Source organism: Gymnodraco acuticeps, unplaced genomic scaffold (genome assembly GCF_902827175.1).
Source record: "Gymnodraco acuticeps unplaced genomic scaffold, fGymAcu1.1, whole genome shotgun sequence".
Classification (NCBI taxonomy): domain Eukaryota; kingdom Metazoa; phylum Chordata; class Actinopteri; order Perciformes; family Bathydraconidae; genus Gymnodraco; species Gymnodraco acuticeps.
In genome coordinates this window covers 991,962-1,016,007 of record NW_022992053.1, presented here as the reverse complement: position 1 = coordinate 1,016,007, position 24,046 = coordinate 991,962, and the positions used below count along the sequence as shown (strand labels likewise).

The following is a 24,046-nucleotide window of genomic DNA, read 5'->3' as shown; positions in this document are numbered from 1 at the left end:
TTTGATGATTGACATCTCTTTTTAACCGCTAGAGCCAATATAATCGAGGGGCGGTTCCACATACACACACAGGTTACCAAATAAGGAGTGAGAGAGACGTGTATCCAAAACCGGAAGCTGCGATAACTCTGGTGGCTACCATTAGCAGCTAATATTTATTCTCCGATTTTTACATAAAAATGGAATTATGGATTATCAATATTTTTTTCAAAGTGACAGACACATTGTTATAACCTATGGATTAACCTATAGCAGCGTTTGTCGTTTTAATGCCATTGAACACGACTTTCGATCAGAATAACAGCTAAAATGAGCATATCTCCGTGTTTGCTCCATAATGCTACGTGTTGTGAGGTCTGTGTTTGCTTCCCCTGTCGCGAGTTCTGATCGCTCAGTGATGACACTAGTACCTGTATAATCTGTGGAATCTCAGCTTTAATCGGATATCTTGTTTGTGCAGTTACGATAAGTAATAAGGATATTTTTACCTTGAGTTCTGTGCCAAGTGCGTTAGCATTTATTCGCTCAGGGGTCATTTAGACGCTTCTTATGAGACTTGTGTTTTGTTTTGGTAAAAATGGTTCATATCGTCAGTTAGCTGAGTTTCTTCCCGTTAATCTGGTATAACACATTAATAGGTTTTTAAAAATATTAAGAAGCCCTGAGACACAGTTTCTTAAAAAAAAAAAACCCGCAGCCCCATCCACCGGGGGCTCTCGGGCTAAACAAGTTAAGTATTATTCTGATAACCTTTAACTACCCATGTCGGTTTTCAGGGCAAAAGTAATCCCACAGCAGGAAATAAAAATATTGCATTTGCGGAGGGTAAAGTGCAGGAGATACCTTTAGTTTTCTTGGCTGCTGGCACACCCTCGTCCTCATCCTCCACACGGCTTTGTCCTCTCTTCATTCTCTTCCTGGTACCGAACATGTCATCATCCTCATCTGTGGAGACCTCATCTGGATACTCATCCTGAGGGAAGATGCCTGAGAGGAATGCCAATGAGACAGAGTGAGACTGGGCAGAGAGCAGGAACAAATATTTTGCTTTCATAAATATCAAACCAAGAGAAGAAAGAACGTGTGATCATCAGCTCCTACCTTCATGCAGGTCACGCAGGCTGCCATTCAACAGAAAACCAGGTGAGAGAAGAAGAAATCATTAGTTTGGGTTTAAGCAGAGATCATTCATGTTGCAGGATAAAGACTCCAGGACCATAACTCAACTAAGTACGCCCAAGAGTTTGTTAGGGTGTGCAGCCTCACACACACCGCTGTGCGGCTCCTGAGGAGCTGGGCTAAATAACCTCAGTCATTCTCCATCTCTTTGGCAGCTGTAATCACCCAGATGTATAGGGATGCACTGATGCATTGGCAAGACATAATTTCCGGACGATTTTCGCCCCATTTCTCTTCATAGGCACATCAGCTGTAAAGAAATGTGGCCTCCTCTCCTCTGTGTGAGGAGCAGCTGCTGCAGGATCTCCTCTGTGCAGTGTCTTCACAATCGGTAAATGAAATCCTACATTCAGACTTCTCCACTCGGACGAATGTTTCACAACTTGTAAACTTGTCTGACGTGTTGCTGGTCGTTCAGTCTGCAGTCAATCGTTCTCATCTGCTCTGTGTGTAATGTATTGATGACACCCACACACTGACAGCCAGCTGTTTAGTGATAGGCATGTTTATACAAGCACAAGAATGGATAAGATGGACAGAGCAATGGAAACTGACCAGAGTACAGCCTGTAGACCACACAGCTCATCAAAATACAACAGCCTCCTGGTCAGAGGCGAGTGCTGTGGATGTCAGGACTAGGGATGGGTACCGAGCCCCGGTATTAAACGGGCCCCGGGGCTGAATTATTAAAGACCGTGGTACCGTTAAGCTCCGACGTCATCGGTCTTTTTATCGGTACTGGAGACATCTAAAATATATGTCATATGTATTATTGCAACACCAGAGGTTCTCAAACTTTTTCTTTCATTCCCTACTTTGAACAGGTGGGCCTTTTCAAGCCCCACCTGTTCCTCATCGCTCCAATAAAATGGTAGGCCAAGCTTAAAATTGTCAAATGTATAACGGGGGTCTCCAACCTGTTTTTAGGATGAGAGCTACTTTCAATATATGCATCCGATGAAGCATTGCATGAAGTCTGTTGTTGGGGCTGCATAAATGTTTTTTAATTTAAATTTTGTAGGCAGACCATGCAGGCCTCAGAGAGTTAAACTTGGGCCTTTGTGTCGTACTATGCGGTGTATTTTGCATATCTCTCAGTAGCCAACGATCTGTGAGTCTGTTGGCTCAGACATAAACTCCGTAATAAATGTAGTCTACATTGCATAAGAGGTGTAAAACCTGAGCATTTTAAATCTCATTTGAACGAAAGGCTTATATAATCTGTAGTTGTATTGTTGATTTAAGGCGAGACACCCCAGGTGAATAGGGTATTTTTTTTAACTTAAAGGTATCAGCTAGACATTTCTCCAGTTAATTACTTACAATAAGGCAATTGTCTTTTGTATTACAAGTTTTCTGAAATAGCATGTTTAAATATACAAATTAACTATTATCTCATTAAATATGCGCATATTTTAACACATTTCAGGAATCGAAATCTGAACTTTGGATAAAGCCAGATTCAAAATTCTTGTTTCATTTTGTAGTCATATTTGTATCTAAGGCTTTTACAGAAGGGATTTTGGATATCTCTTTGTATCACTCCATAAATCAGAAAATACTGTCAACAGCCCTAAAATATCAATTTTCGCCATGTTTTAGGTATACAATGTTGTATAATTCAGGCTATGAATGATATATGAACAAACCCTTCTGTAAAAGCCTTCATAATATTGATAGGAATATAACTGGAAGGTTTGGTGTATGTACGTGCTACTGAAGTTGAAATTTCGAACTCAGAGTAGGAGAAAAAACTCATTTTGAGAAAACGACCTTTAAAGATTGCAGTGAGGCGCTAGCTAAACCCTCTGTTCTTTGGATGACAGCTTGCGCCTCGACGCACTCCGTGAAGGTATTTCATGTTCAGGGTCATTTTTTTTTTATAACCTTGCTTCGTGCAAGTGACAATTGTTGTCGTCTTCTCTGTGAACGTTTTTTTCGCCGTTCTTTTGGCATTTTGAGATTTCAATTTCTAGCGGAAAGCTAACCAGGAAGTGTTTTAGCACACCACGTGACGCATCTGAACGAATCACGTTGTCAGAAATTGACACCAGCCAATGAGATTTTGTTTCTTGGTTTAAGACCCCTTTGTGCTTTCACGATTGGTTGCTGATACAAAGGAAATGACCATATTTGGATCTGATGAGATTGTGCAGGAGAGACACAGCTTTCCAGCGATACCTCTGTTGACATGGTGCACACAGCAGTCGAGGTACTTTATGTTACGTTAGAATGCTAACTTTTGGTGAATTTAGGAGAAATCTACAGACGCAAATAGACAAACTATAGTAAAATAAACACTTAAATGTGTATTTTGTACGTTTTCTTTCCAAAAGCCTGAAAGAAAACATGTTTTGGAATGAAAATAGCACAAAATCTCAAAATTGACCAGTACTTGAAAAACGATGTTTTTGCCTGCCGTGTCTCGCCTTAATGTGTGAACGAGGCGATATAGAGAAAGTTAAGCTGTCATTATTAGGCTGTCATTTGTTATACTGTTGGAGTGGTAAGCAGGCCTATTGTTGTTGGATATTTGTGGAGTTAGGTGGTCCGTGAGTGTATTTTATTGGTTAAGTGGTCCTTGGTATGAAAAAGTTTTAAAACAATTTTTATTTTTGTAATCATCTCCCGGGGGGTCACGACCCCCACTTTGGGAACCCCTGCTATAGTACACATTGGAATGATTTCTTACTTTATTTTGTACAACTAGGCTATATTAAATAGATAAAGGTGTGCTCTCTCTTGCTCTGTCTGTCTCGCTCGCTCACAGAGGCTGTGTGCTCCTCCGTGGCGATGATGGCTTGCGTTAAAAAATAATAATAAACATAGGCCTATTTGTAAAGTGGGGGGACACAAACGGGATTTCGAAAAGTGTCACGGTTAAACTCCTTATGAAGTGGTGAGATGCCGCTCCACATTGCTTTTCTTCCCGACTGCAACGCTGTTGTGTGTGTGTATGAGAGATTTTTACATAAGTCTGTAAATGATTTCGGTTTCAGTTGTGTGTGAGCAGGCTCGGAGTGGCCATCGAGAGATTCGGGACTTTTCCCAGTGGGCCACTGGGGTTGATGGGCTGCTGCCTTCGGTGGGCTGCTGCCTCTGACATAGGTGGACCGTGGACTTTCACAACGCTGCTGCACCGGTACCGTTGCGCGGCTCCGGCTGGTCCGGCGCAGTTGAAGTCCACCGCCGTTGCGAGTCTCCGGCTGTAACAGTCCACTACCACCCGCGAGGACCCAGGTTCGATTCCGGCCTGAGGTCCATTTTTACGTCCTTTGAGAGGATTGTCAGGACTAGCAAATACTATATATTTGTGTTTAGATGTGAAAGCTGTTTTTTCAGACCACAATGGCTGACAGCGGAGGAGAAATGGATTTGGTGAAGCTCGCAAGCCAGTCGCAGCCGGGGGAAGGGTTTGTCCACCACTTCCAACTCACTAACTACAGTGGTACCTCACAGCCTCCGAGGAGCACTGCATTAATGGGAATGCCTGATATTCTCAACTGATCCACTTAGTGTTTGGAGCCATATAAGTTTGCAAACTTGAGTTGTCTAACCAAGGCAGCGGCGAGACTTACAAGAAGAATTAAATTACCACAGACCAATTCAACTCTTGAGGGAAGAAAGGAGGATGGATTTTGAGTACAAATAATCAAACGCTTAAATAACTTTTTTTGTTGTTGATATTTTTCTTGTCATTTTATGAAGTAAATATTGATGCTTCTGCTAGAGATGACATATGTGTCGCAGCTGTAGCTGCAGTGAAAGGAGACTTGTTGAATTGTGTTATCTGGGTTTCCTGCTTTAGTAACGGCATTCATTCTCGCTACATTAGATATCTATCTGTGATGCAACGCCCTGTTATTCTGCGTTTCTGTATAATATTAATGCTTTCTATAGCCGTGGCGTCATAATGATGGTATCAAGAGGTGTATTTATTCAGGTAGGAAACTACTGAAGGCATAGGGGTGAAATGCACAGCTACTGCTAAGAAACATTTAAATACATTCAGGAATTTACTGTGGAATAACTTAAAGAGTAGTGACATGGATTGGTATGCAATCTCTGAAAATATTTGTTTTAGTCTTGTGGTATTGACCATGCTGTATTTAGCTGAAACAGTAAGTACAGTGCCAATGTAGCCAATATAAATGCTGCAAAAATAAGAATGTGAAACAATCCTATTATTAATATGGCCTTTGAATTTAAATCCCAGAAAGGATAACTGTAAACGTTGATCACAAAGGACACATACACACAGTATTGTTATGGTTTTACTCACACTCTGATGATTTTGTACAGCCTCTGTCTGTTCTGGCTGGGGGTGCTGCTGCGACTGGCCAACCCAAACAGCTTGTCTGCAAGGGCCGTGTAGGCAAACTGCACAATACACAGAGAGCTCGTCAGAAAACAAACGAGGTCATCTCTATTACAAATGTCCACAGTCTGGGCCAAACTGATGAGTTCAACTAAACATATTGGCTACAAATGTTTCCCCACACAGAAACAAACTGCTCTGAGATGAGTTGACAGATTCATGTAAAAATATTACTGATTTTCAGCTGCTATAGTTTCCTTTAGTTTAACAAGTTAATTAAGCTTATAATATGGAGAGAATAATATAGAACAGTATAGTTTAAAATAAGTGGCATGCATTGGATTGAAATGTTAAACCATAGCAGATTTCATCTCAAAAGAAAAACACCATTAAAAGAGAGAAAGCCTTCACCTGTAGCACTGGGCCGACCACTTCATCACATGGCTCTTCTGTTTCAGAATCCTCCTCCAGGTGAAGAAGCTCATCATCATCATCATCATCATCATCATCATCATCATCATCATCATCATCATCATCATCATTATCATCCTCTTCTTCATTTGATTTATTGCCTGAAAAAAAAGAAAAACTAAAATACTCAAGTATCCATTACTTTACTTCTTGTTAGTCCTGCATTCTATTTTAGGCTTAGCAGCTGCCGAGTTGACCAGTTACATTTCAACTTTCAATATCTCAAAATTGTATTAAATGTCACACAAAGTATTATTTCAGAACGCAGATAAGTTGTCCAGTAGCATAAATAGGTAATCCTTTTTATGCTATACACAAACATGAACTAGTAATTACTTAGAGAACACAAATCGGAAAATGACAGAAGATCTGGGCAGAATAATGAATCACTCGCAGTTTTCCATGACGCGCAGTTTCGGAAATAGGAAATATAATTAACCCGTCAGGAGTTGATCCAGTGAGCCATACCGTTGATCTGCTTCCTCCCTATCTCACAGACAGCTTTGCTCTTCCTCTCTTTCGGCTGCTCGTCACCGTCGTCTTCTTCTGAAGCCTGTCCTGAGTCTGAGTCCTCCGCTGCCTTCACCTCCTTCATCAAATCGTCGATAGCAAAGGGGGCCTGGTCGATGATAGTGCAGAGGATGCTGTTGCAGATGGCCCCGAACAGAGCCCGGCTTTAGAGACAGACACAAGCAAAGATGAGCGGAGGGAAGGGAGTCGGCACTAAACACAACAGCACCAAGTTTACTTTGAATACAGTTGTAGTGCCCTGGTCCTAATGACATTAGCCTTTCCTATTCTGAAATCCTCTGATCACATGTTTCTATAGTAAGACAGCATCACAACACATGCTGATGTGGACTCACTCTTTGGTTTTGGCTGATGTTTTGCAGAATGGCTCAATGAAAATCAAGTTCTGGTCAGCAGTGAGCTGTGAAAAGAAAAAAACCATGTGAGGACCATTACATACACCATACATCCATTAGTTCCTCAGAACAAAGTGCTGCAACTGGTTTAAAAACAAAACCAAACAAAGAATTCAACAGTCTGAAAAAAATGACACAGGATGCCTTGGTCAATAATCACATCCCATTTCTCAACAATAGCAAAAATAAATAAAAATAACCAAAACAGCAGTTCAGTTCATAATCAGAACACGAAAAAGCTGAAAAACACACTGAAGTACCAGACATTTTGCTACTTTAAGATAAGCATGGGGTTATCAGAGAGGGTAATTGAAGAAACCAACAATGGCAACAGTGGCCAACCAGCTTCAAATTAACTCTGTTCCATTTTAGCCCCATCCCAGTTATTCATCTCAAGCCAGGGACCAGCTGTACCTCTGCTGCGCCCACTGCTGCCAGCTCGCTCAGATACAGGTCCAGGATGTGGAACTGCAGGCCACAGGGGGCCCCGCTGCTGCTCTGCAGGAGCTGTGCTGTCAGCAACTCCAGGAACCTGCCGACCGCACTGAGGACACACACACACACACACCGTTATTCACCTAGGACAGGGGTGGGGAACCTCCGGGCGGTATACGGACCGCGAGACCATTTGGTACGGCCCTCGAGGAAATGTATGAACACACGCAAACAATTTAAAAATTAAAGCAATCTAGACTGCAAAATAATTAAATAAGCGAGTGCCTGTTTTTCCTGGCCAAGGTCAGGGTCCTTGAACACAACACAAGCCTAATGTGTCATCACGTGGTATATGTCTGGTCTGACAGGGGTGTAGTTCTGCCGGAGAGCACCAGAACGTCGCTCCGGCACGGCAAAAAGTGCAGTACCCATAAGGAGTAAGCTGCAGTTTTTGCGTGGCTGTGTCTTTATTCATCTGTTCATCTGTCATACAGTCAATAACTTTGTTGTTATTAGCATCTGGTTAGCTAGCTATGCTAACGAATATAAGAAGCTTTTTCTACAACCAGTGAGCAGGGCTCGACATTAACGACTGCCCGAGGCAATCTAGTATTTAGCACGGGCAATGAAGCCTCACCTGCTGGTGGCCCGATCGGGCAATGAAGCCTCACCTGCTGGTGGCCCGATCGGGCAATGAAGCCTCACCTGCTGGTGGCCCGATCGGGCAATGAAGCCTCACCTGCTGGTGGCCCGATCGGGCAATGAAGCCTCACCTGCTGGTGGCCCGATCGGGCAATGAAGCCTCACCTGCTGGTGGCCCGATCGGGCAATGAAGCCTCACCTGCTGGTGGCCCGATCGGGCAATGAAGCCTCACCTGCTGGTGGCCCGATCGGGCAATCTATTATGCAGGGTTCCCGCGGGGTCTTAAAATGTTTTAAATTTGATCATCTGAATTTAAGGCCTTAAAAAGGTCTTAATATGACAAAAAAAATAAGAAAGGTCTTAAATATGATTTAGAAGGTCTTAAAAATTATCGGATTTTGAAAGGTACTTCTGTGTAGCGATTGCCTCTAAATGTGTTTTTGGGGAAATGTCCGGGCTGCAAAGTAACCTGTACGGTAAGAGCCTTTCAGTTCCCCCCAACAATCTGTATTGAAATAAATCAACATGGAACCAGTAATCACTAACTTTGTTTCTCCCGGCCCCTTATTGGAGAACACCCAGCTAGTAACCTAGCAACCAAGCTTCAGCTAGCGGCAGTCAGAAACTCATGGATCTTTGAATCTACTTACAAATAAATATGGGGAAGTGTAAGTTCAATTTGGTTGGAAAACATCGAATTTAGTGCTTGGTTGAAACCAGTGGAGGGAACGTGTTTGAAGCCTGCTGCACCTTTTGCAAAATAAATGTGCGTTTGTTTTGCTAATGTAGCGTTTGCTAGTGCAGCAGCTCCCGCAATAACACCGGGGGACCTCCGGGCGACGTTTGGGTCTACGTCAACCCTAAAAGCGGAGGTGATGTAGACGCTAAATACCGTAGCTAAACACCAATCATACAACAGCAACGATGAAAGATTGTAGCCAAGGCAGCTCAGTCTCTCACTCTCTCTCAAATATGTTCTAGTCAGAGGTTGCGCTAGACTTTTTTCGAATCTGTCAAAATGACGGACTGCTTTCAGATTTTTTCGTCATTGTTAAAAAAAAATCCGTCATAGACGGAAAATATTCGGTTAACGCGACCTCTGGTTCTAGTGCACTGACATAACCTAGCAAAGCAAAATAATGTTTTCGTAATTGTGGCAGGCCAAAATCGTAATTGCGATTAAAATACGATGAATTGCACAGCCCTAACACACACACACTTTTTGTCTAACACACTAACACAGTTCTGTACTGTTATGCTGTTATGTTCAGTCATTGTTCTTATGTTGAACATGAATACATTTACTTTGTAAGTAATTATGGGACGTATTTCTTCTTTCATAGCAATTTTCCTTCATACTTTCTTGCCGTGAAATAGGTCTTAAATTCTATTCAAATCCTTAATGTCATGCACTGAGTGAGGTAAAGGCACATCTTTATATGATCATTATAGTTCTAAAAAAATAAGCGACTAAAGTAAACGGGTCTAAAATACTATATGACAGTAAAAGAAAGTTGTTATTAATAAACAAGAATACAGTTTAAAAGGAGTGTGATTTGTAAAATATCCATAAAGAAAAAGAGGAATCTGCTTACAGTAGTGCTGTAGCGACTTCAAAATATCGTCGACGACATATTTCCGCGTCGACACACACACGTGGGTCACCCAAAGCAACAAGCAGTTCGCAATCGCACTTCAAACACAATGGAGACTGAAACGGCTACCACCTCCTCCTCACAGGATTGCGCACGAAGCCCCCAAACGAAAACATCTCGCCCTAGGTCTTCAAAAGCATGGGAATATTTTAAAGTTAGTCCAAAACGCAAAGATATTTATATATTTATATCTCACTGAGACTGCTGCATAGCCTAGCAGAAGCAGCAGCTAGCTGTGGTGGCTACCATTAGCAGCTAGCATTTGCTCTCCGATTTTTTACATAAAATGGAATTATGGATTATAAATTCAAACATTTTTTTAAACATAGACGTTAAAAACCTCATTTTTTCTTTTTCGCGTTTTTTCTCATTTTAATGCCATTGAACACGTCTTTTGATCAGATTGACAGCTACGGTGGTGAGACGATCTCCCTAGAAGCTCTGTGAAGGTACGTGTTGTGATGACTGTATTTGCTTCCCCTGTCGCGAGTCCGGATCACTCAGTGATGATACTATATACCTACATAATCTGTGGAGTCTCAGCTTTAATCGGATATATTGTATGTGCAGCTACGATAAGTAATAAGGGTACTTTTATCTTGAGTTCTGTGCCATTTTTCGCTCAGGGGTCATTTAGATGCTTCTTATGAGACTTGTGTTTTGTTTTGGTAAACATGGTTTGTATCGGCAGTTAGCTGAGATTATTTCCGTTAATCTGGTATAACACATTAATAGGTTCTTAAATATTAAGATCCCCTGAGACACAGTATCGTGAAAAAAAATTTTTTTACATTACGTTTTTTATGAATTGAACAACAGAAAAATAATCGTTAGATTAGTCGACTAATCGATCAAATAATCGCCCGATTAATCGTTTTCAAAATAATCGTTTCCCCCCAGCACTAGCTTACAGGTCTGTTTCATATGGATGTTGAGAGATGTATCCATAGAGCTCCTAATGTTGCTCTCAAAGTGCACCAGATTGGTGCTTTTAACTTTAACATTTTTTTTTAAAAATCTTCCTGGGGGAGCATGCCCCCGGACCCCCCTAGAGGAGGTCAATCATTTTACGGCCCTCGGAGGATGTTGAACAAATTGAAATGGCCCTTGAGAGGAAAAAGGTTCCCCACCCCTGACCTAAGAGAACACCATTTGACACATGAGCAAGACTGTCTGTAGAGATCTTTTAACTGCAGCTGTCATCTTAAACACTTCAATGCTCACTATTAATCTGGACATCTTAAAACATTAAAAAAAATGTATGCAAAATAATCCCATTACCAATTTTTACCCCAACGTCCTCCCCCATACAGAGCGGATGTTCACAGGGGATTGCATGGCAGTGAAAGGGTAAATAAGCCCATTAAACCGAGGGGAATCACAGCAGCTCTCTGTGACAGCGGCTTTGATCAAGCTTTAGCTAAATGTCCGAAAATTGTCAGACTTAATGCCCATAATTCAGAAATCATCAAAAACGTGATTTCTCTCACCAGTTTGTCGTGTATTTCTTTATTACAACACCACATGGTTATTTGTTTTATCCCTCCAAAACATATTTACTATTATTTTAAACCTAATTATCATGATTATTCACAATGTAATCACAGTTTAATTGTTAGTTTTAACATATTACCTGCTCTCCCAGTTTTTCCTCTTCAGCATCTCAAAGGTTTGTCTGAACATGAAGCGAACCAGCTGTTAACAAGAGGAAAACAATCATTAATATTAGGAAGAAATTAACACATCCACAATCTTTAGAACACATGTCAGATATCAGTGTTGATGCAACCTTTGTTAATGAGCAATAACATCTATTGGAGGAATTACGTTATATGAATACATCACGTCAGTTTGGAGATGATAATGTGAGAAAATGAAAACAGGTCATACATGCAGCTGATTCAGTGGGAAACTGATATTTGCTGTTGACTTGCTTCCTTTATCAGCTGTTGTTTCCTGCAGCTTATGAGCCAGATTGATTTTTGTTTTGCTGGGTTTTCCGAGAAGGTGTTTCAGCTGGCTACCAGATAGGGCTGCACGATTTTATATATATATATATAAAAAAAAAAAATAAAAAAAATAATAAATAAATTAAAAAAAAAAAAAAACTAATTGCGATTTTTCTGACAAATATTGCGATTGCGATTTGCGATATTTGTTTTTAAGCGACCCAACGGAAGTTTATTGTAAAATGCGGCCATAACTCCGGCTAGGAACGTCGTATCAACGTGCTCCCGTCTCTAGCACCCCCGCAGCCTGAGCTACGAGTGAAAGAACTAAACTTACATGAAACTTCCGTTGGGTTGCTTTAAAGTCAAGCTTCAGTTTAAGATTCACCCTGTAATAGAAACATGTGATGGAGCATTACTAATCTGACTCAGATGGTTTGTTTCACCAAACCATCTAAAGCTACATTGGAAGCCATTTGGAAAGGGCAGGCACTTTCAGAAGCACTTGGCAGGTGATTGGATCAATCTGTCTATCACCTGCTATCATGGGCTACTTCTGATTGATTAACAATGGCTGGTACATGTGGAGCACAGCACTTCTGATTGGTGTGGATGACTGACACACAAGAAAAAAAAAGAAAAACATTGTATAAAAAAAAAAAGGTTTAAAAAAAAATCGCATCATTTAAAATCGCGATTTCGATTTAAAATCGATTAATCGTTCAGCCCTACTACCAGATGTGATTTCGCCTTAGGACTTGATGTTGACACAAGCCTTATATGAGGAATAACTGACATGCCCATGTTTTTATTAACAGCTCAGCACACCCAACATCTCAACAGTTCTCATCACTGACTCAAACCTGATTGAGGGACTGCCGACCCGCAGCTCTCAGCTGGCACAGGACTAATGGGCACGAACCCACAGCCCGCTCCCCCCCACCACACACATGTGAAAGTCATCGAGTATCTCCTAACACCAACCTGGAAGAACTTGTCCATCCGCAGCCTGTCGATACCTGTCCACTCCCTCTTCAACGTCTGCAGGAAGCTCTCCAAGTACAACAGCTCTGCAGGGTACAGCATCATCATCATCATCATCATCATGCATCATATTACATCACATGGTATTATGAAACCTGACATGGAAACTTACGTCCATCGATGTGGTGGAAGCTGTGGATCAGGGCGGAGATCTGGTTTGACAGCTCCTCCTTAAAGAGAAAAGTGAGACTGCATGAACAGAAACATCGACACAGGGAGGACGGGTGACAACTGGATCATAATCACATTTGAGGATGTATGACATGAACACATTCAAATGGTTCTGTATTGGACTTTGAGTCACTCCATGAAGACACTTTACTGGAATGTTGTGACTGATGTCAAGACAATATTTTATCCAGGAACTAGTAATGGCTACCGAAATAAAAGTGAATACACATTGGGTATAAAAATGTGGGACATTGTAGTGAAAGGCATGTCCACAGTCCGGCTAGATTTAATACAGCGCGCAGCTTCTGTCTCATAATGTATTATTTATGGCCCGCATAAATCTTTAAAATGTAATTCATCCTTTTACCACATGGGGGCAGCACCACTTTAAAGGGCCGCAATTTAAGCCGATTGGTATTTGCCTTTTCTGTTAAAGACGGTGTATTGCAGTGTTTGTATTTCCTGGTTTCTATTATTTTTGGGTGGAACTCTTGTTGACTGCAAGAGCTGAAATTGAACCCGCAACCTCCAGCTTGAAAGACTAACACACTAACGCAGTGCCACAGTTGAACCTGGTGGTGTTGCTGGCTGGATTAAAGGGTACATAATTAGTGGGGGCTTGAATGTGTAGTAAAAAAGCTAAAACACATGGAAAAGCAGCACAGCATTTTAACTGCAACCTTTTCAACTAAAACCATGTCACCAAATGTATAAAAGAGGAAAATGTTTATGAAAAGAGTTTATGGAGTTTCCATCAGACCGTATAGAACAGGCTGAGTCTGTCAAACTCCAGTCTGTGCTGAGCACCTGATCATAACACCTGTGTCTTGAGATCAAAGGTTACCATGGAGATGTGCAGTGAAAGGAGAGCCTTTCCATTGTTTGCCCTGTTCTGCTTGAAAGCAAGTACCTGCCTCCTGCCAACTGTTAAAACAAATGTTTCAACTTGTACAATTTTGAATATGTAAATTCAAATACAAGTTGAAACGATCTTAAGTTGGAGTGACGTTGAAGGCGTGCGACCCTAGCATGTTGCTTCTACGATTAGAAAATGATAAAAGTAGGGTAGACATGTGGAGATTATCTGGCTGAACAAAACGTGCATTTATAAAACAGGTTTGATTTCCACAGATCTTATTTTTGACAATATTCCAAAATCCTATGGAGAAATCCCATTGCTATTTTGTCGAGGGAACCCATGCGCCGCTTACTTCTGGGGCGGCCTACAAAAATACATCATCCCTGCACCACTCTATTGGGAGCTGGGAAAAAAAAGATGCCACATTCGTACCCTCAAGAGGCATTTTTTTTTTTAAGGGTTTTGCTTCTTAAAAAAAAAATCAAGTCATGATAATTCTACTACGTTTTTCCTCCGGAATAATGTCCCAGGAGTGTATGAAAGAAGTGGGATTGAAGGCAGGTTTAAAATATATTTTTGGAGGCGAATTTCAAGCTCTCCTCCACTCTGTTTGAGCTCAAAGCACTCTAACGGCCCGTCTACACTACAGGCGTCGAAAAAGCTTGAAGCTGGGCGTGTCTGAGGCTTGACGATATTTTGCGAGCAACGAGACCAACAACCAATCACATGAATCTCCCGCCCCCGACATACAAAGCAATAGCAATGTTAAAACGAAGTAAACTGGATATAAAATCCCCAAACAGGGGAAAACCTACCAGTTTCATCCACTGTCTCTGCCACCTCCCTCCATGCCTCGCTCCTCTGGTTTGTATCCCGGTAGATGAACAGAGACTGATCATACAGCACCGGGTGATTCACTACCGCTATAATGAATTTTCCCTCCATTTTTTTGAATATGAGGAAATGACCTGCGTAGTCTCTCCCAGCATACACGCGGTTTGATTGGCTAGTGCTTGTACTGGCAGATTTGCATAAACGGGATTTCATTGGCTGACGCCAGCTTCGAGCAAGCATCGAGCCTCAAAAGTTGAACATCAGGGGTGGCCAACCAGTCAGAGGTTAAGAGCCACATTTTTTCTATGTTACTGCAAAGAGCCACATCAAACACACAGTCACTGATACCGCTTGTTTCCGTTTTTTGTTTTCTGGAGACAAGATTTCAACCACGTCACTGATGCGTTTTTGTGGCATTGGGATATATATTTTTTAAATCCTCTGGAGCAGAGAGAGGAGCTGTGGATTATTGTTATTGATTATTGCATCAGTGTTTCTTAGGGTCAAAAACACTAAACTCACAACTTCAAATGAAAGCGTTTAGTTTATTTAATAAAAGAGCACAAGTTCAATGTGAAAAGTGACAGTAGTTATAGATTATTTGCAATTTGGTGCTATATATATATTTAAAAAAAATAAAATATATATATTTTTTAAACACCTTGAATTTCAGGGGGGGGGGCGCGGGGCTCCGTTGGCGGGGCGCAGCGCCCCTCCAACACAATGGTAGGGGTAACACTGGATAGTGTTTAATCAACGATAGGTTTTCCCCCCCTCAGAGGTGATTGGTTCACTGCATCGCAGGTATTATTGTAATTGGCTCTTGGGCCACATCAAAATTAGACGCGCTGTCATCCTCTCATACTGACGCCTGACACCACACATACACACATAGGGAGAGCCGGGACGAAAGTAACACGGGATGAAAGTAACGGAGCGGTTTTATCCGAGCCCAAACAACTTTGACCGGCCAAATTACGTCAGAATTATCAGCATTCAATACTTAACCGACCTACTAAATATCAGGTTTAACTGTCAGGAGTAGCTAGTGTTGTCACGATACCAACATTTTGGTTTCGATACCAAGTCAAGAATTGCGATTCCGATTATTTTTCAATACTTTTCTTAAAAAAAGGGAAACAGTCTTAAATGTAATTATTGTGCTTTATTTCACACCAGAACCATAACACAAACTTTTAAACAATGAGAACAATAAATAAAATAAATGACAAGAATTCGTATTCAATAAAATTAATACATTTCTTACAGACAGGCCTCGTGGTGTCCGTAGGCTTGCCCTCACTGTCAGAGATATAGCTCAAATACTTCCAAATGTAGCTTCTGGCGTCTTTTTTGTCAACAAGCCGAGGCGCAGCGGCAGTTGCACTCCCACTTGCAGCCATGCTTCTCGTTTTCTCACATGCTCTGGCAGCTAGCGCGTGCACGAGAGAGGGGAGGCACTTAGAGCGTGCTTGAGAAGGGAGGCACTTAGAGCGTGCTTGAGAGGGAGGGACTGCAGGCACGGCTGCAGTGCAGGGAGTGGAAGCAGAGCGCTGAACACACACGGCTCTTATTAAAATGGCGCTTTCTCACCGGAGTACTTTTCCCCGTCATTCTTAAAGTACCGATACTAATGAAACGGAGGAATCGTAACATTTTTAACGGCAGGGTATCGCTGTACCTTTCAAGTATCGGTACACCGTGCAACACTAGTCAGGAGTCAGTGTCTCTCCCCCAAACTCACACATATACAATTCGATATGAACTGAAGAGCCGCATGAAACTAGGCAAAGAGCCGCATGCGGCTCGAGAACCGCAGGTTGGCCACCCCTGTTGAACATTGTTCAACTTTTGACGCCGATAGACGCTCGCGATGCTTGCAACGCCTTGCCATGCTACCCACAATGCAGTTCGGCGAAGTTTGAAAATATCCTACGTCACCCCATTCAAATGAATGGGCGAAGCGTTGAAAGCATTTTTTGACGCCTGTAGTGTAGACGGGCCGTGAGGCCCAAGCCTGTTTTTCAGGTCTCAAGCTCGAAAATGACATTCTCAGAACAAATGACAATAATTTCTCTTCTAAAAGGGGAAAATTAATAATTTTTTTCTCAAAGAAATGATAAACCTGTGAGTTGGATGTAGAAAATTCAGAATCAATATAGATTTTTTTTAAATTTTAAAATCAATTCAGATTGAACATAGTAAAGAAAATGTAAATTATATTGTTCGTCCAAAAATAAACCATTACTTATAGTGAAAACTACCCTTGAATGATGGGATAGTAGACTAAAAGCTTTAGGAATCCAAACTATAACATATAATAAGTACCCTGTATCAAGAGTGACATTTGACCTTTTTAGAGAGGTTTAGCAACAACAAAACACCTCTGGGGTCATTTGGATGGAAATGGGTGTATTTGCCGTTTGATTGTAGATTGTTAATATTGTCTGATAGCTGAGTTTCTTCCTGTTAAGTGGGTATGACATGAATAGGTTTTTAATAGGGCTGTACCCGAATATCGGTTTGTTGGAGTACTATTCGGGTATCAATTTCGTTATTCGGATATTCGTTTTTTTATTTATTGAAATCTCCAATATCAACGTAAGAGCTTGTGCCTCTTTGGGGGGTGCTAACACTTAACCACAAACTTTATTGTTTACTTTCTCCGTCTTTATATGTAGATATGACTTTTCTCTGTTAATCTCCGTCACGTTGTTTCCATACACTGTAAAAAAAGAAATCCTAATTTTACAGGAAATAACTACATTTTTATAGTAATTATCATGTTTTTTTAAATAACTTGCAAAATCCTGTAAAATGACAGATATTAACTATAAATTAACAACCCAAAACATTATTTTAAGTATTTTGACAACAACAAATAACATTTATTTCCTTTTTTTTTTACAGTAAATTTACTATATAATATTTACAGTATTTTTGCACTTTCAGAAAATACATGCAGATGTACGTAAAATAAAAAGTATTATCTGTAATTAAATATGTAACTCGTAATATAAAAGTGTATTACTATTATGGGCTAGTTGTACAAGATGGCGTCTATCAACTTCCGGCGGCTGGGTGTGCAGTTGTAAACTTCCGGTCTACAGTAGAGCGGTAGAGGGAAGAGCGATAGATAGCGCATAGATAGCGAGAGAGATAGCGTATAGATATTATATAGGCACTATTTTACACTCGATGTCTCCAAGACCTACCGAAGGTTAACATCAGTGATGTACATCGGCTGGTACAAGCGGCAGGCTCAGCCCCGAAGAGCAAAAGAGAAAAGGGGTTCAAGATGTAGCTACATATCCAGCTACGTCGACAATTATGAAGGTAAGTGACAAACAAAGCTGTAGTTACTGGCTAACTTTGACAAATTGACAGTCTTGATACAGTGTAAAGCGTTTTAATGATGTACTATTACGTTTTTTTGGATAACATGAATGATATCCAATTCCCCACAGTTTCAAACAAAGATCCACCTTCAGGGAGAGTGAGCATCAGGGCTAGCTGTTACAGGTCCATGAGAAAGCATGAAAAGCCTCACGATCTCAGAGTAGGGAGGAACATAAAAAGTGTTAATCGGTTCAAAGCCTCAATCAGGTTCATGTTCTGGGGTTTTGATGTGGCAAGAGTAGGTAACCTGTGATTTAGGATTCAAATAAGCCCAGCTAGCTGACGTGTTGCAACTATGGTTGCAACAGATTACATAGTGACAATACATGTGCTCACATCAACTGGTAGCTAGCTATGTGTGTGTAGCATGAAGGGGCTACAGATTTATTTAATTTAATGTACCAGTCGCTACAGTGGAACTTTCTACTGCAACAATCCACACGCATATACACAGTGTGACAGTTACAATGAAGGCTCGATAATCAGCTCGCCGCATATAGGTGTAAGCAGGGGTCAAGTGCTATTTTTATAGGTGGTGTGTGGACCTCACATAGGGGGGTCCGGGGGCATGCTCCCCCGGGAAGATTTATTTTTAAATATTGAAGTTGAAAGCATCAATCTGGTGCACTTTGAGAGCAAAATGAAGAGATCTATGGATACCTCTCTCAACACCCATATGAAACAGAACTGTAAACAGATTCACTTTTTGGATATTTTACAAATCACCCTTTTAAATTGTATTCTTGTTTTACTGTCATATAGTATTTCATACCTGTTCTTCATTTATTCTCTTATTTTTGTATAACTATGATCATATAAACGTGTGCCTCAGAAATAATTGTTTACATTAATGGTGACCAAAACGTTTGAGACCCACTGAGATAACTTAGACTAAAGTTAACTATCTAAACACTGAGAGAGTCCTTTAGCTCACTGAGTCTCTCAGTCTGACAGGAGAGGACTCTCCTCCACTTTGTTGTTGAAAAAACTCCTTATATCCGTTAGCGTAGCTCGCTAGCACCAGAAGCTAACAACAACGATCTCCGGTACCGGTGCGCGCTCTCGCACACAAAATGGCTCGTTCCACAAACACACACAGAGCCGAGCTTTAATGAAATACAGAGACCCAGACGTAATAGTACTGCATCATATTATTTTCGAATAAAGAATTTATCAATTTATGATTTATTTATTATCTTTTTATTATTATCTTTTTTCCTCCTGGTCTCTCGCGCCCTCCCCTGGCATGCCTCTGCGGCCCCCAGGGGGGGGCACACCCCCAAATTTGAGAACCACTGGCTAACACGCAGTGCCTGGGAGGATGCGGGTGTGTGTAAACCAGGGGTGCCCAACCTTTTTTGAACCGAGAGCTACTTTTAAAGTTGCCAGTCTGCTGAGATCTACCAGTCCAAATAGAGAGGCGTAGCCATTACTGACAGCCTACTACCAGGTAAATACACACTTCTACTTGTATAAAACTGACCTTTGTACGATTAATACTCCATAAAATACTGCAGATCCTTTATCTTACCTCTTTCTAATCTACACACATACAAGTATTTAACTGAAGTTACACAACAGTGTTGTTGATACAGAGTTGGAGTTTATTCACACGTCACTACAGTGGGTAATGTTTTCAAGAAACATTGAACAGTGCTGCCACATATGACACAGGGAAAAAGAAAATACTCTGAACCCTTTCTTTGCCATTATATACAAATAGTGTTGGTACAAAAGTATAAATGAGGCTTACTAATAAAACAACTCAGATCTGAAGCTACACAGGAATCTGCTGCCAAAGTGCAATAAAAAAGACAAAATTAATAGAATCAAACCATTTTTTTGTTGCATTTTAGTAGATTATAAAAAGAAATGCCTTTAAAATAGGATGCAAGCAACACTAGTTTCTTAACCTGAATTGATAATAGACTATAATCAATTTAAGTTTGAATTATTATACCATTTTGTACAATAATTATAATGAATAAGTTCAAACAAACTAAAACTCACAGCTGATTAATAACGGTATCTAACTTGAGTTTTTATTATATCAAAAACCTGTTGAAACGCTTCTGTTATTTATACTGTCCCCAAAAAGCGCGTCAGCAGCCTCCAGGAATGCTTCTTTCACAACTTCGCCGTCTTTGAAAGACTTCATGTGTTTCGCAAGAACGTGACTGACACGATAAGATGCTATGGTAGCAGCCTTGCTCTTGTTGTTGGGCCTGGTGAAAATGGACTGCTGTGCATTTAGCTGTCCTTTCAGGCCCCTCACCTTTTGGAGCGTAGGGCAGAATTAGGAGGGAATTCCGTCTCGTAGCGTTTGTGCACTGTTTTGAAATGCCGCTCCTAAATGACCCTTCTTCGATAAAGCCACGCTCGCATTGCAGATGAGACAGATGGACTTTGAATTGGAATAGATACAAAAATAATCATCCTCCCACTCGGAGTGAAAATTATATATTTTGGGCTTTTTTGCTTCTGCCATAATTGCGGTCTTGTGTGTGTGCGGACTGTCACTCCTGTTGACACGGACAACGTTAGCGAAATAGTGCACTGCCCACCAGCCACGCCCCGACACATGGGGTCACGCCGGCCAATCACAAAGATTATGGTTTACTAATAGTTATCACTTCCTCCTCCAGCACCTGGACACAGCAGGAACTTACGCCAGGATCCTGTTTGTGGACTTCAGCTCTGCCTTCAACACAACCCTCTGGCTGGAGGCTGCGCTCCATCAGGACCAGAACCTCTCTCCATCAGGACCAACACCTCTCTCCATCAAGACCAACACCTCTCTCCATCAGGACCAACACCTCTCTCCATCAGGACCAACACCTCTCTCCATCAGGACCAGAACCTCTCTCCATCAGGACCAGAACCTCTCTCCATCAGGCCCAGAACCTCTCGCCACCTCAACAAGGCCCGCCCCCCCCCTACTGACAATTTACCTCAGCCACAACGCAGACTCCATGCATTACATAATGGAGATCACAGGATGGTAAATAATGCAATGTTTAAATATTGCTTACTGCACATACTTTATATTCTATAATTTATTGCATTCTATTTCGATGTAAATTACTGCTTTAATTTATTTCTATCTTACTATATTTGTATTACAGTGTTCTTAATATAGTTTGCTATCTGTGTACTTTATAAAAAAAAAGTTATTTGTATGTATGACACCTAGTCAAATTCCTCGTACGTGTGAACCTACCTGGCAATAAACCCGTTTCTGATTCTGATCTGTTTGTCCTCTAGGTTGCACTGCCACGTCTACAGCAGCGCAGAATGGACAGAGGAAACTGGGCCTCATGTTTTTTGCAGCCAATATACATTATCCTACAAACTTGGGATAGGAGGGTGAGTGAACAAGTTATCCATTGGTTGGAACCTACCATTGTTAGACGTACTAAATCCTGCACACTGCTCCTTCAAATTGACAATGTGAACATATGTCGCCATTTTGCAATTTCTGTTATTTTCAGTTGAGAATGTTTCAAAGAAATCTTAAAAAAATTCAACTTCCTTTTTGTTTCTACTGTATATAAGTATGATGTTTAAATATGAAATGCTGTATTCATTAGTTGTACTATAATTCTACAAATATTTTTATATTTTAAGTTTTCAGAGCAATTGTTTCCTACAGAACATTTTGTGAACCTGTTTGATTGGAAAATGTTAGAAAAAAGCTGTAAAATAACAGTATTCTAGCTGTAGAACCTTAGGTTTTGTATTTATTTTAGTGTTTGATCATACAAATCTAATTTAAAAAAAAAAGTAAAAAACAGTTTTTCTCATCAGAACTTTATTTAAGGTATTTGAATGTAACATTTTAAGACAATGGATTTTGAAAAGAGAGGAAAGTTTCCTCTAAAATCTTGAAGGACAATTTATGTATACTAATTGCTTTTGCACTTTATTTCAGTTAAAGTATTTTTACTTTAATTTTATTGTTTTTGTTTGGCAGCCACCAGTCATTTGACAATTTTTTTAACGGATTTTTTGCCTGTAGAAGTTTTAGTGCTGTACAAGGTAAAGGTTATTGACTGTAAAAAGAGAGGATAAATCTGTAAAATTACAGTGTTTGCACGTTAAAGTATTAGTGCTGTACTTTTATTAAAGGTTATTGACTGTAAAAAGAGAGGCTAAATCTGTAAAATTACAGTATTAGTGCTGTACTTGTGCTGACAGTGAAGCTGTCTCTAGGTCTGACATCTCAAAACCGAAAAGCAGATTTATTGCTCATGGATTATCAGAAATCATTCAAAGTGACACAGACACATTGGATTAACTACAACATCGTTTTTATGCCATTGAAGACCAGTTTAGACCAGACAAAGACGAAGGTAAGCCATGTTAGCGCTGTGGGCTACTTAGCGCCACTTGTTTTGATGTACGTTTTTGTTGATAACGTTGCGAGTTTGTATCTTTCAGTGTTAGATTCTGTGTCTCCTTGCGATCATAAACGATGTGTTGGATGTGCACTTAGGATAAGTAATAAGGGAGCGGGGAGTGATTATCGGTGCGGTAATAGGTTAGCATTTTTCGCTCAGGGGTAATTTAAATGCTTCTTATGAGACTTGTGTTTTGTTTTGGTAAAAATGGTTTGTATCGTCAGTTAGCTGAGATTATTCCCGTTAATCTGGTATAACACATTAATGGGTTCTTAAATATTAAGATCCCCTGAGACACAGTGTCGGGAACAAAAAAAAAAGGACCCACCGAGGTGGTCCTTGGGGCTTAACAGGTTAAAGGTTATTGACTGTAAAAAGAGAGGCTAAATCTGTAAAATTAGAGTATTTGCCCGTAGAAGTATCAGAGCTGTACTTTTATTCAGGGTTCTTACACCTTTTCCAAAGTCAAATTCAAGCATTTTCAAGGTGCATTTTCAAGCTTTTCAAGCATCAAGCTGTTTTAAATTACATATGTATATACACATACTCAAATGATTATTTACCTACCTCAGGGTTTCCCACACAGACTATACTTGGGCGGGCCGCCCAGGTATATTAACGGCCGCCCAAGTATATTTCGCGACCCATTTAATTTTTTTAAAAATAATTTGTTTTTGTATTCGGCCGTGACCACGACGCCATCTGCGATCGATTAACTTGTGGACAATGATCCCTCGCTCCCTTGCTCTGCTCTCGCCTCCTTCTGGCCTGTTAAGTGGCCTGCCTCACACAGGGTAACTGGCTGTCTACATGATGTGGCCTGCCGACATGGCCACTGTCATACAGATCATAAATCAAAGCCCTTGATTGGTCTCTGTGTGTCATTCAAGCTCGGGATAACCTCAGCTCAGGTGAGGTAAAGGACTCTGAGTGTTTAGATAGTTAACTTAGTCTAAGTTCTCAGTGGGTCTCAAACGGTTTGGTCACCATTTATGTAAACACATATTTCCATTTGAGAGGGTAGTGATTGGTCTAATGGATAGTGAGGTGGGCTGAAGATCGGAAGGCTGTGAGTTCAAATCCCGCCAGGAACACCACCACTAGTCTGCCCTTGAGAAAGACACTTAGCCCTTAGTTACTCCAGGGAGAATGTCCCTGTAATCGGTCATTATAAGTCGCTTTGGATAAAAGCGTCAGCTAAATGAAATGTAATGTGATTAGTAAAATATGCATGAATAAATAAATAAAAAGTTAACTAGGGGAAAAAAGGTAAGATACACTTTTAAAACTAGTCTTTGCTGCTGCCTCAAAGAGGAGCAGGGGGAGAGGGGGGAGACAGGAGAGGCTGATTCAGGAGCACAGACACACTCACAACTATAAATGAACCAAAAATAAATAAATAAACAAGTTTCAGTGTTTTTTTCATATTGGAAATGGTATGTTATTGGTTATGGCCATGATTTTATGATTATTGAAATGTATACAGTTCTGTTTCATATAGGTGTTTCCATAGATCTAGTCTCTTTATTTTCCCCTCAAAATGCCCCAGATTGATGCATTTAACTCCAAAATAAAAAATAAAATCTTACCGGGGCGGGCATGCCCCTGGACCCCCCTAGAGGATTTGAGGTCGACCCCCACTAAAAATCACATGGATAGGTTCCTAAATACATTTATAAATACATTTATTTTTTTAAATAGTAACCCATTTCCATATGTTCATGTGTGGGTAGTAGATTTAAAACTATAGGGCTATCATTATG

At 40.6% G+C, this 24,046-nt stretch overlaps 1 protein-coding gene across 2 annotated transcripts in view; it reads right to left on the bottom strand.

Annotated features, from left to right (window-relative positions):
- Window positions 1-24,046, bottom strand: part of LOC117536938 (ribosomal RNA processing protein 1 homolog B-like) — a 47,171-nt gene that overhangs the window by 17,267 nt on the left and 5,858 nt on the right. Inside the window, exons 3-13 of one of the 2 annotated variants that reach the window (XM_034202036.1) lie at window positions 12,733-12,790; window positions 12,561-12,646; window positions 11,261-11,322; window positions 7,309-7,438; window positions 6,835-6,899; window positions 6,437-6,642; window positions 6,050-6,069; window positions 5,909-6,013; window positions 5,462-5,559; window positions 1,102-1,121; window positions 844-987 (exon numbers count right to left, since the gene is read on the bottom strand). In XM_034202036.1, coding sequence (XP_034057927.1) covers window positions 844-987; window positions 1,102-1,121; window positions 5,462-5,559; window positions 5,909-6,013; window positions 6,050-6,069; window positions 6,437-6,642; window positions 6,835-6,899; window positions 7,309-7,438; window positions 11,261-11,322; window positions 12,561-12,646; window positions 12,733-12,790 — 994 coding nt within the window. Of the gene's footprint in view, window positions 1-843; window positions 988-1,101; window positions 1,122-5,461; window positions 5,560-5,908; window positions 6,070-6,436; window positions 6,643-6,834; window positions 6,900-7,308; window positions 7,439-11,260; window positions 11,323-12,560; window positions 12,647-12,732; window positions 12,791-24,046 lie in introns of both variants that reach the window. The other variant, XM_034202035.1, reaches the window with a different exon arrangement.